The 12,951-nt window shown below is 36.4% G+C and overlaps 1 protein-coding gene across 1 annotated transcript; it reads right to left on the reverse strand.

Annotated features, from left to right (window-relative positions):
- Positions 1-3,028: 3,028 nt before the first annotated feature.
- On the reverse strand, positions 3,029-9,280 carry LOC134005498 (uncharacterized). Its single transcript, XM_062444424.1, has 10 exons — positions 9,073-9,280; positions 8,503-8,772; positions 7,945-8,229; positions 6,629-6,898; positions 5,889-6,167; positions 4,705-4,971; positions 4,095-4,337; positions 3,752-3,800; positions 3,351-3,448; positions 3,029-3,090 (listed from the first exon to the last, which is right to left on the reverse strand). The coding sequence occupies exons 1-10, from the start codon at positions 9,278-9,280 to the stop codon at positions 3,029-3,031; spliced, it is 2,031 nt and encodes a 676-aa protein (XP_062300408.1).
- Between the last annotated feature and the right edge of the window lie 3,671 nt (positions 9,281-12,951).

Below are 12,951 nucleotides of genomic sequence, written 5' to 3' on the forward strand. Positions count from 1 at the left end.
GAAAAGACATAATCACTGAAAAACATTCAAGATTGGAGCAAGCAAGAAAATATACCAGGCCAAGATGTGCGAGAAACGTATTCAGAGGACTCCTGCAGGGCATATTCAGGTTTTTTTATTTGCAGATACTCTCCAACCACACCTGCCTCTTTGGTTTTATTATTTCTTAACAAACAGGTCCCAACTGGTAAAGGTCAATGGCTCCCTTGCCTGAGTTCAAACACAGTATGTTCTGTGAGCTCAGCCATACTCTCACTGTATGCAAATTAATGCAGAAGCAAAAAGCAAAATAATCACATAATCTAAACCTCACAGATGGTACAATTATATTAAGCCTGCTGTGCAGAGTACAAAAAGACCATAAAAACAATCAAACATAAAAAAACAACAACGGCAATAACATACAATCGCTGAGGCAGAAGCAAGAAAAGCAATAGTAACTAAATTAAAACATAAAAGACCATAAACATATAAAAGCAAAACACAGCCAAACAGATGACATACAAGAGAAAAAAGCACTAAAACAAATTAAGGTGAGAGAAAGGCCTATTTAAAGATGTGATCTTCAGTTTCTTTTCAAAAACCTCTACAGAGGCTGCAGATGGTAAACCTAAAGAAAGAGAATTCGACAGCATTGAAGCCAGCATGGTCAGCAGACTCAATGACCTACTGGGTATATACGGCTATAGAAGGAAAGTATTCTGGTGCCCACTTAATTCAACATTGGGAGATTACCACCTTTATGGTCTGGTTTAACAGAGACTATCTGATTCTTAATGTTAATCAAACTAAAGAAATTATATTTGAAGGAAAGTGTGTTTTCATAAGTAAGTTCCAAGTTTCCAGTTTATTTGATTAATATAACACTTTAAAAAGCAAACAGACCTCAAAAAGGCATTCATATATATGTACATACAATAAAAGCATAAAAGAAGGAAAATTAAATTGAGCAAAATTTAAGTACAAATTTAACACCCAAAGATATCTGATGACAAATAAAACAGATTAAACACAGTCTGAAGCCAGAGAATAAAAGTGAGTATTTAGATGCATCTTAAAAGTATCAACAGACTCAGTCTAATGTGTAACGGCCTCTGGCAGGCTGTTCCAGAAAAGTCCTTTTTTCCCACGAGCGGGGCACTACCAACATACTAAGGTGGGAGGATCTCAGGCGTCTGAGACATATGTGGGCGCAAGGCCATGGAGGGAAGTACTTAAGGCATACAAGTGTAAACTAAAATGTATAATCCATGTTGAGAATTTGTGTACTAAGCTGGCTCCGAGACTTCACTTTCTCTGCAGTCTCAGACTGTTCAGTGTGGGAACCAAGATCATGTGGTGGAAAGCATCATTAGATATGGTATCATGGTACATCACCCTACAGTCCAATTAAAAGTGAGTCTTGTCAACATAGTGATAATAACAATTAAAGTGACTTTCCTCCCAATATCTCTGCACAAATTAACAACCAGCTCAATCCTTACTTCTGTGCCTCGTGAGTAAGGAGTGTTGTCATGTCTTTTCGACATTGTTGTAATGTTTTTGTAATGTTAAGGTTTTTCTCAACATGGGCTGTTTCCTGCTAAATTACCTCAAGATGGTGTTGTTGTTTGTTTTGTTTTTTTTTATCAAAGATCTCTATCCCAAAACACACATGATCAAGATTTATTGCTTAATTTCAGTAGTTTTTTCTCGTATTAACTCTTTCTCTTTTTATTTAGTCCTCTAGATTCCAACGCTACAGCGGCACCCCAATGGTCCTACAGCGACACTCAGTGGTAGTTTTGTGCAACAGCAGCTGCATTTCTTTAACGAAAATAGACAAAATCCTAATTCTTTTTATTTTTAATTTCACACTTGCTTTGGCAATATTTTGCTTTGTATACATTGAACTGGAGTGTTTCTCTTCCTGCTTCACAGCAACATTTTAACACATAAATAAATATGTTATTACAGATTTTACTGGGTTCAATTCCCTGCAGTGTCCTTTCTTATTGTTATAGCAATGACATGATGTCCAATAATATTTTACTTCAATTTACTGTACCCAACAACTGTCCCTAACGTTCATGACACTTGAGGCAATAACAACATGATCTATTTAGGCTGCTGAAAAGGAAAACATTTATATAATAGCACACAATGGATGCAATACTATCTAATGATTATTGAGTTTATACACATATGTTTCGTTGTTCTATTTTCAGTCAACAGTTACAGTTTCTTCTATCTACATGTGTATTATATGGAATAAAAACATTAACAGTAAACAAAACAGTACATATTTACAAGAGCTTTTACTATTCTCATCTTATCATTTACTAAGAGCCCACACTGTACTGCAGTTACACTCCCTTACTACCCCTGAAGCATTTCTCCGATGACCTTCTGTTCTAGATTAACGCTGAACTAGTAAGGTAATGATTTTTCAGTGTCCCACTTGTCTCACTCAGGTCTCACATAGAAGTCTCCCCTTTCATCACCGTTGCCGATTGGTCCGTCTCAGATGTGAATTCTGACTTTGTGCTCCAGAGTTGACATAATCATCTAAAACAAACCAAGAGCACAGATCAGTATGCAGAGTCATTTACAGTCTGTCCTTCTCATAGATGTGACTGTTAAATTCACTACGAGATAGTCAGAGACATCTATTCTGTGGCAGGTGTGCATGTAGATCAGGACTGTCATGACTCCAAACAGCTAATGGTAGCAGCCTGCTAAAATTTGCAGATTCTTGTACACATTCACAAATATCCACATTTAAAAATCCTTCTACACATTCTGAATAAAGACAGTTTTGGACCAAAATGATGAAGCGTGGAGCTGTGAAAAGGATATTTGTTGGTTTTGTTTTGTAAATTGTTTTCCTTTAAATTATGCAAGTGTGACATTTCTAGGGAAGAATAAAATCTGTATTACGTTATAATGTAATACGTTTTCATGTTATAACGTGATACTGATCTTTTTTTATTTTTCTGGTGTAGCAGCAATACACTTCAGTACATTTCAGTCTGCTCCATGTTAGGGTTTATACTTTACCGTTTTCAGGGTCTTCAGATCCTCTGATTGATTCATAGACACAAACATCACCTGAGAGCAACAAGTTAAAATCAATAAATTTATCATTTTAATTATATGATGCCAATCAAATATGGCGTTTTAAACAAAAATCCTCAAATTTCATTATTTAACATAATGGTTATTATTTTTTGATGGTGTAAATAAGTCCAAAGACGGGGAATCTTACATTTTTGAGCCTTTACTGTTTTTGTAGACAGCAATAATTGTTGGTATTATAGTTAAAGTTAATAAATATGACAAAATTAATCAGTATTAGTTTGAAGACTGACCATGGAGAAGAGAATTGTAGATGTGATCTTGAGTTTCATTCAGGTTGACCATCTGATGTGTGGCAGAGTCCTGATTGGTGCTCTCAGACTGGATTGGACTAAAACATTTAACACATACAATGAATTTAATAAGTTACATTGAAGGTACTGCTGTTATGATCATAATGAGAGAGAGGAGAGTTTTGTACCAACCTGAGAGAGTGTGAATCTGTTAAAAGAATATTTATTGTTACATGGTTTTGTTTTTTGCTATTCCACATCATGACATCAGAATACAGCTTTGTATTTGAATAATTAAATCATAAAACATTTAACATCATGAGGAAAAAGTCTCACCTTTGGATCGTCTGTAGAGATACAACAGGATCAGGAGAATAATAAATACAACTACACAAACCAACCTAACAATTAATGGTACAAGAGAGGAAGAGTTTTCAGGCCTGGACACTGCTGCAAGAGATAATAAATCATAACTATTAATACATTTAATTAACTTCTATAACACTTTTCTTAAACTGAATTTACACAGTCTTAAAGCAATATTGGACTAGTCATTCATTTACATTTGTATTTATATGGATCATTATTGAATGGTCCTGATGTACAGTATAAGACAAGTTAATCCAATATGTTTAATCAGCAGAAACTAAACGTGTAAAGTTGAATTTCTGTTTGACCATATTTATAACATTTATTGCATATAACACAGTTTACAACAAAGACAATTCTTTTAATCCTACTCACCCTGAACTGACATCCAACTCTGTGCTGATTCTTCTCCTGAGTATTTACACTTGTAGAAACCTTCGTCTGACTTTGACACTGCAGAGATCTTCAGCTCTCTTCTGGTATCATTTTGGATAAGTTTGTCATTTTGATAGAAAAACACGTTGGAAAGTAATTCTCCTCTCTTCAGTTTGCAGCCAAGAGTAACAGACTGTCCCTCAGTCACAGGATGCACAGGGCTCACCAGGATAATATCTGCTTCTGTAAAACAGTCAAAGAATAAGAAGTTTCAGTCAGAGACCAGCTGGAGACCTTTAGAACAAGGAGACATAAAACTATAAGAAGAGATCACACATATACCTTTATTTTTCTCCAACTAATAAATCTCACAGAATCAGTGCAGCTGAACAAAGACCCAACATTTCAGCTTTATTACATACGTGCCTTCAAACTGTAAATATAGCTATGGCTAGTTAGCTCTAGAGCTAACAGGTACACATGACAGAAACAGTGGATGGTTACTGTCAAAAAAACACCTCTGACTAAATCAGCATTTTAATTCTATTATCAAAAGTAAAGAAAGGAAACACCTCTGACACCACTCAAAATATATGTAATGAAAACATACTCTGTATAGTGATGTTGACTGCATTGCTGAACTCTCCTGATCCAAACTCACACCAGTACACTGCATCACTCTGCTGATAACTGCTGATGTTGCATGTGGATCCAGTCATGGACCTCCAGTTATAACAGTCTGACCAGTTCTGGTCCTCAGGAAACCTCCTCACTCTCCACTTAGTGAAGTTTCCTTCACAGCTCAGTGAGACAGAGTCATTGGTGAAGTGCTGCACTCTGTCAGGACTCACTTTGAGAGTCATTGCTGAATGAACATCTGAAAAACATGTAATAAAAAACCAAGTAAAGAAATATTACATTTAAAAAGATCCTAATACAAATAAGTCTCTTATTTGTACTTTTAATACTATTTATTGTTGAGAATAAAAACATCTGAATCATATAAACGGTGCATCAGGTGCTGTGTTTAGGTGAAACTGAGTGTTAAGAACATACAGAGCATATGAACTGACAGTGGAGACGTGAAGTGTGCTACAGAGTGGTTTGAGCTGTTTTATGGATGTTTGGATTATTTTTTCTATCTTGAAAACTTGCTACCAAGATAACTACTGAAACTGTTCACTGTGAAGCTGTAAACAACGTTTACCTGCCACCTTTCAAACATACAGTGTGTTTCTCATACTAAATGATGCGTCATTGTTTCTATTTAAAGTACTCGTCAAAAGATTAGTGACATCTTCCCCTTGAATGAGAAAGTATGTACAAACTTTTGACTGGTACTGTATAGTCAGTGTTTTTCTCTCATCTGTCTGAGTTTTCTTAGGTTTCTAGTTGTTTCTGTGCTTTGTCCATTTACCTGATTTGTTTCCTGTTGACTTTTCTGGTTTTTCATTTCTAGATTTTGAATGTTTTGTATGCCTGTACATTATCTGACCACGAGATGAAGTCTCATTTAACCAGACCTATCCATCCTGCTGTGTCAGTAAAAGTAATGAGTATTGGCTGTAAGATGAGCTCAGGTATCCAAAGTATTGAATGCAAAGAGGAGAGTTTTGCTTCAATAACAAGTAAAAAAAAATTAATACTAATATCTCAATTTTTTGGTGCTTTTTGGACAAATTGAAGATGTAAAGAAGGAAATTCAGCTCAGTCTAAATCTCAATCACTAATCATGAATACACAATACAGTTCTTTTTCTAAACTGTGTGTAACAAATCTCATTGTCAAACTCACCATATTTGTTGATCCTGATATAATCACTGTACTCTGTGAGGTAAACTGGGTCTCCTCTCCCTCCTCTGCACCAGTAGACTCCTCCCTGTGAGACACTGATTTGTCCATTTGATTGTAAAACAGCATATTGTGTGGTCAGGGGTTCAGAGGTTTTCTCTCCTCTGTACCAGTAGTATTTCCAACCAGATGATGATGAGCCCACAGAGCAGGTCAGGGTCACACTGCCCCCTACTGGAATATCTCTGTTGTCAGCTCTCAGTTTGGCCTTTGGTTTATTTGCTGTTCAGTTTAGAACAAAGACATTAAAAGGTCATTATTGTCCTGTGATATAGTCCAATTTAAATAACTTGATGAAAATGAGAATTAATTTAATCACTATGATCTGCACCGTGAGTCATTATTTTATATATTTTATTTGATCTGTTAATAATTAATCAATTTAGTATATTTCAAATGCTACAGGTCACTGAGTGATAATTTGTCTTCAAAAACAAACACGTTTCTTTACTGATCAGTCCTGAGGACAGAAATGTTTTCTAGTGCATTATTCAGACACAGATAGGTGAGAATTCAAAAACAAGTTTCCACACTGTAAAAAGTAGCACTGAAACTCCAGTATTAACTGTGTTTCGGAGGTTCTTCTAACATGGTTGTTATGCATTCATACTTCTGTTATCTTACTTAGATATGAAATGAAAAACAGGTCATTTGGAAAATGGATGACAGATAGTTTGACTTACATGATACTGTCAATGTGAAGACATCACTCCACTCTGTTGAGGAATATGAGTCCTTTCTACCCTTACACCTGTAGTCTCCACTGTGGGAAACAGAAGCTCTGATAATCTTGTATTCATTATCTTTGTGAGATATGTTTGTGTTGTTTTCTCTCCATTCATATTCCCATCCAGTGTTTCCACCTCCCTCTATCTCACATCTGACAGTGATTGTCTCACCACTGTATATCAGAGGACCGTTGGGTTGCAGAGTCACAACAGCCTTGTTGGAAACTGTTCAAACCAAAAACACACAGTTAGGACACAACTAGAAATATAAAATTAAGAGAAAAATAAACGTTGAAAGCAAAATAAGATTAAAATTCAGTAATATTAAAAGACCTTTGTAATCACATGTGTTTGTCAGATAAACAGGTTTTACTGAGGACAACAGTCCTCCAGAACACCTAAACCTAAACTCTTACAGGATTCATTTATCTCACAGTGCAGAGAGACTTGACTGTTCAACATTAGTCATCTTGGGGAACAGTTTAATAATGTGTAATCATTTTCTTTGAAGTAAGAAGAATGAAAACCTATTATTGAGCATTAAGATTTAAATTTTATAAAAACAGATGTTGTTGAGATTTGTTGTGAAAAGCTTTTATTTGCACTCCAGGACAGTCTGTTCACAGTCATGTTTCTTATAAACATTCACTGTATGAAAAGATGATTTGTAGCAGGAGGAAAAAGTTGGTGAAGTAATAAACTGAGGATCACAGTACTGTCAGTAAATGTAATGATGTGTCTGATCTCATGCTGAGAAAGGAGTCACCACTCGGGGGAGCCATTGGAGTAAAGAATCTGACCTACCGTCACTGACTCTGATCATTTTAAAATATACTCAATAAAATCATCTAAAAGCCACCTCACCTATTTAAAATCTAGATTGAAACAAAGGAAAACTATTTCAGCTGAAACATTGAGTTAAATTATATTCAATGTCAAGGAAAAGTCCACAAATAATACTGCATTAAACAGTCATGTGTTTTCCAGATATTTATAAGTTAAACTGAGCAGCATTAGGGAAGAACCCTCAACTACTTTATTGTGTCTCTATACAAACTGAAGTATTAAACAAATGTTGCATTATTACCATGATAAAGGGTTTAATACATGTTCAAACCTCCTTCAGAGAGCTAAGAGGTACTGGACTACATCATCCATTCATTCAGGTTCTTGTTACCACATATGGTTCTCTTCAACACTTCAGACACTGTTTAAGAATTACATTAAAAGAATAAATGTTGTTTTATTCAAAAACAAATGACTTAACTCACCAGTTTCCTGAATAGTAACTTTGTTGCTGTCCTCTGTGTAGAAGACTGAGTCTCCTCTTCCTCCTCCTCTTCCTCCTCTGCAGTAGTAGATGCCTCCTTGATTAACACTAATGACTCTGTTCAGGTTAACATTTCTTATGAGTTGAGCTTCAGAAGACTCAGAGGTTTGTCTGAACCAGTCGTATTTCCAGTCAGCAGAATCGTCCACAGAGCAGGTCAGTGTCACACTGCCTCCTACTGGTATGATGGTTTTGTCTGATGTCAGTGTGGGTTTGGGTTTATTTGCTGGAAGCAAAAACAAAACAACAACTATAACAGTTGTAATGAGATTTGACTTTTAGTGTTTTTACTCCATCATACTGTTACACAACAGACTTGAAACACTAACAGCTCATTTTCAGTAATTCTGTTTCCACACTAACAAACAACCTCTTGTTACTGCGCTGCTCATAGGAGGCTGCATCATAGTTGGAGGGAGAAAATATTTTCTGTTATCTGACTTAGATATGAAATGAAAAACAGGTCATTTGAAAATGGATGATAGATAGTTTGACTTACATGATACTGTCAATGTGAAGACATCACTCCACTCTGTTGAGTAATATGAGTCCTTTCTACCCTTACACCTGTAGTCTCCACTGTGGGAAACAGAAGCTCTGATAATCTTGTATTCATTATCTTTGTGAGATATGTCCATGTTGTTTACTCTCCATTCATATTCCCATCGAGTGTTTCCACCTCCCTCTATCTCACATCTGACAGTGATTGTCTCACCACTGTATATCAGAGGACCGTTGGGTTGCAGAGTCACAACAGCCTTGTTGGAAACTGTTCAAACCAAAAATACACAGTTAGGACACAACTAGAAATATAAAATTAAGAGAAAAAAATAAACGTTGAAAGCAAAATAAGATTAAAATCAAGTAATATTAACAGATCTTTGTAATCACATGTGTTTGTCAGATAAACAGGTTTTACTGAGGACAACAGTCCTCCAGAACACCTAAACCTAAACTCTTACAGGATTCATTTATCTCACAGTGCAGAGAGACTTGACTGTTCAACATTAGTCAATTTGGGGAACAGTTTGATAATCTTCTGTAGTTGTGTCTTTGCTGTCTAGATTACCAAGCAGGCAGATTACTGAGAGCACCACTAAAAAGGGTCTAAAATCGCCCTGGTCCCATCCATCATCACACACTGTGCCCCGCTGTCCTCGGTGGAAGATCTCCACTCTACCAGAGCAGGAGCTGTTTCCTCCACCACCCAGGCAGACATGCCCCTCAACTGCTATGTTGTTACCTGCTGTTGGTTTGGCCGAGGCTCCAGATGTCATCTGACCAATGATGGAGTTTTGTGGTCTTGGATCAGGTGTGGTTGAAGTAACTGCAGGTTCTGTTCTGTCAACCTCTGTAACAATGAGAAAAAAAATCTTCAAAAATAATGAATCTAAGAACACGTGGACAGTGGAGTCTTCATCAGTCTAAAACTTTTAAATGAAAGGACTGGGTGAGCAAATAGATTTTTTTATATCAGTGAAAATATGTTTCAAATAAAACAGTACCTGCGCAGTATGCAAGTTTGCATGAGGATGGCTTCACAAGTTTGTAGACATAGTAGTTTCCACGACAGAGTTTGACCTGGATGATGTGTGAGTGAAAATGGCAGCAGGTGCCGCTCCAGGCACCGCACACTGTGCGATTTACAATTTTGTTTGACTGTGTGGGATGAGGTTCTGCTATCCAAAGAGGAGCATGGGTTCCACATCTTTTCTCACCCACACATCTCTCTGGAATATGAGCACTGGTTTGCCCCAGGAACAGGCGATACCAGCCTTGCCAGTTAACTTCTTGGTCACAGTGTAGCACCTGATTCATTGTATTATTAGTTGAACGCCACTCATCATTCAGTACAGTGTAGTGGTCACAGGGGTCGGCACAACTAGCTCCATTATTTCCTATACAGTTCATACCTAAGGGACAAACATCATGTCATCAATGCTACCCTGGGTGACTGCTCATATCAAAATCTGCTACTGGAAGGAAAGTCCCAACAATGTGTGCAGACAGTGCAATATATAAATACAAAATAATAGGTCACCTTCATACTGTCCATAGCGGAGTGTATTCATCACAAGAAAAAATCTTCATCAGACATAATCCAATGGAAAAATAGTCCAAATCATAATAAAGACATGTAAAACTACATTTAGTCTGTAGTATATACAGAAAGCAGGTAGGTGACAGATAAAAGGAAAACCTTGTAAACCATGTAAAAAGAAAAAAATTAAATGAAACATTGAAATTTAAAACATACATAACAATTCTCTTAAAAATGTACATGCATTGTGCAAAAATTGCTTCACAAAACAGTACCAACCAACATCTGGACTATAAAATAACCTGTAGTTAAAAAACTATAAGCGAGCTCTGTTCAAGCTCTCAGAGAAACTGATGAAACCAGTGATACTCTGTAATTGTGACTAATCAGGAACAAGTTCTTTAATCTGTGCCATGCAAACAAAGTCAGTAATGTACTTACAGAATAATCCCAGCACACAGATCAAAGTGGACCTCATCCTCACATCCAGCACTGACACTCTGTCACTCAGCTGCTCCCAGTCTGACAAATGTTTCTACTTTGCTTCAATAAAAATTAAGCAGAAAGAGAGAAGTTACATTTTATATGAATATGAGATGAGAGTTTTTCTCAAACTTGTTCTGAGTTTAGCCTGCCTGTGTTTCCTTCCCTTTTCTGCAAAGCTCAGACCACTTCAGTTGGTTTGACTGCAGCAAACTTTGACACCTTTACATTCTATGGCCACTGCAGAAATATCTTAGCTTATCTCTTGTGCAAAGGTTTGTGCCTTGAAAATGTTATGTTAAAATGTTATATAAACAATAAGTATTTATTTAACATCCATTAACGATAAAACCATTGAATTTACCATCACCATCATGTTTTGCTGCCTGCCTAACTTTGTCAACACACATAATGTGTTGCAATAAATTCACACATTCGCATTAGATCTAAGGAATTAATAAACAGAAAAGAAGAGGTGACTGATACTATGCAGGGTATACAATCATATTTTAGGCAGTAGAAATTAAATCAAGTGAAAATATTATGGGACGTACTAGAAATTAAGTGAAATGTCTGTGGTCTTTGAATACACTTATGACTGATAGTGACATGAGGAAGTGGACAGTCATTTTTCAGTCTGAAACATCATTTAAGAGAAAGTCAGAGGGGTCAGTGTGGGTAAATGTCACATTAAAGATCACACTATGTTTTACATCCTGAACACTCCCTATCACCTCAGTCTGCTATCTGCTGTCAACCAGTTGTGAAACATGTGATCTGGCTGACAGCAAACATTTGGCCTGAACTAAAGACTCTACAGTATTTCCTCATTTTAATTGGTTCGTTGAGTCTCCCTTGCAGGACTTGTGCTCTGCAGACATACATAGGTGTCTTTGATGGCAGGTTTGATTGCCAGGTCGGGCACACAGCACACATAAAATAACAAATCACCATATTGAACTATCAATTTGGAACCAATAAATGATGAAGTTCAACATCAAATAATGACATTGTAACATTCAGTAGTGAAAGATACATATAGCCTAGACCTTTATTTTATTTTATTTTGTAATGACTGCAGTATTCTCTGTATTCATTATTTAATGAGACTCTTCATTGTTTGACCTTTCTATTCATCATGTTTGGCTTTTCATTTTCTTTAATTTGTTATTGTTAGGCTATTCAGAGAAGTTTAAAGTGTTGCAGAGATGTTTTAAAATCACTTTTAGGACTCAGGACTTCTGCTACTGCTGCCACCTCCAAGACCCAGATCCAGGGACATCCACGGATCCGACTCCATCATCCAGCTGGGAAATTCTGGAGAAGGTGCAGAGGACCACTCAGTGAAGGTGGCAGGTCACGTCCACAAACAGAGGACCAACAGCGTCTGTAAACAGGAGGACAAGGAGGACCTCTTCCAAGCCACTCATTTGGCAGGACAGTGGAGGAGTGGCTGATAGAGCCAGGCTGAAATGCAGTGATTGTACAGCATTAAGGTACAAATGTAGGTTTCATTCACATGTTCAGCTTTGTTTGGCAAATGAGATTGTGAGAGAATTCCAAAAAGAAAAATAACAGACAATGAACTAACACAACAGTATAAACTTTTCTGAAATCATTTATTGTGCTTAATGAATTAACAATTAACACTGCTTTCTTTTCTTGCAATACAAAAGCATTTATAACTGTAACATGTATTCTCAACATTTAAATCATATATAGGATAAATATGAAGCTGCACTATGAACATGTCGCTACATTTGATAAACAACATAACAAAAGTAGTAGCCATAATAACAATAGCCTCAAATAATACTCTGTTGCTAATACAGGTTTTGCTTTCTCTTCCACGTAGCCTCAAAAATCAAAAGTCTCTGGTAATGGTACTCATGGTTTACTGAGTTCAATTCCCTGCAGAGTCCTTTCTTATTGTTATGGCAACAACATGAGGTCCAATATTATTTTCCTTCAATTTACTGTATCCAACAACTGTCGTTAACTTTCATAACACTGGTTTCTACTTCATGCAATAACAACATGATCTATTTAGGCTGCTGAAAAGGAAAACATTTATATAATAGCACACAATGGATGCAATACTATCTAATGATTATTGAGTTTATACACATATGTTTTTTTGTTCTATTTTCAGTCAACAGTTACAGTTTCTTCTATCTACATGTGTATTATATGGAATAAAAACATTAACAGTAAACAAAACAGTACATATTTACAAGAGCTTTTACTATTCTCATCTTATCATTTACTAAGAGCCCACACTGTACTGCAGTTACACTCCCTTACTACCCCTGAAGCATTTCTCCGATGACCTTCTGTTCTAGATTAACGCTGAACTAGTATGGTAATGATTTTTCAGTGTCCCACTTGTCTCACTCAGGTCTCACATAGAAGTCTCCCCTTTCA

The sequence above is a fragment of the Scomber scombrus genome, chromosome 23, assembly GCF_963691925.1.
Source record: "Scomber scombrus chromosome 23, fScoSco1.1, whole genome shotgun sequence".
NCBI lineage: Eukaryota > Metazoa > Chordata > Actinopteri > Scombriformes > Scombridae > Scomber > Scomber scombrus.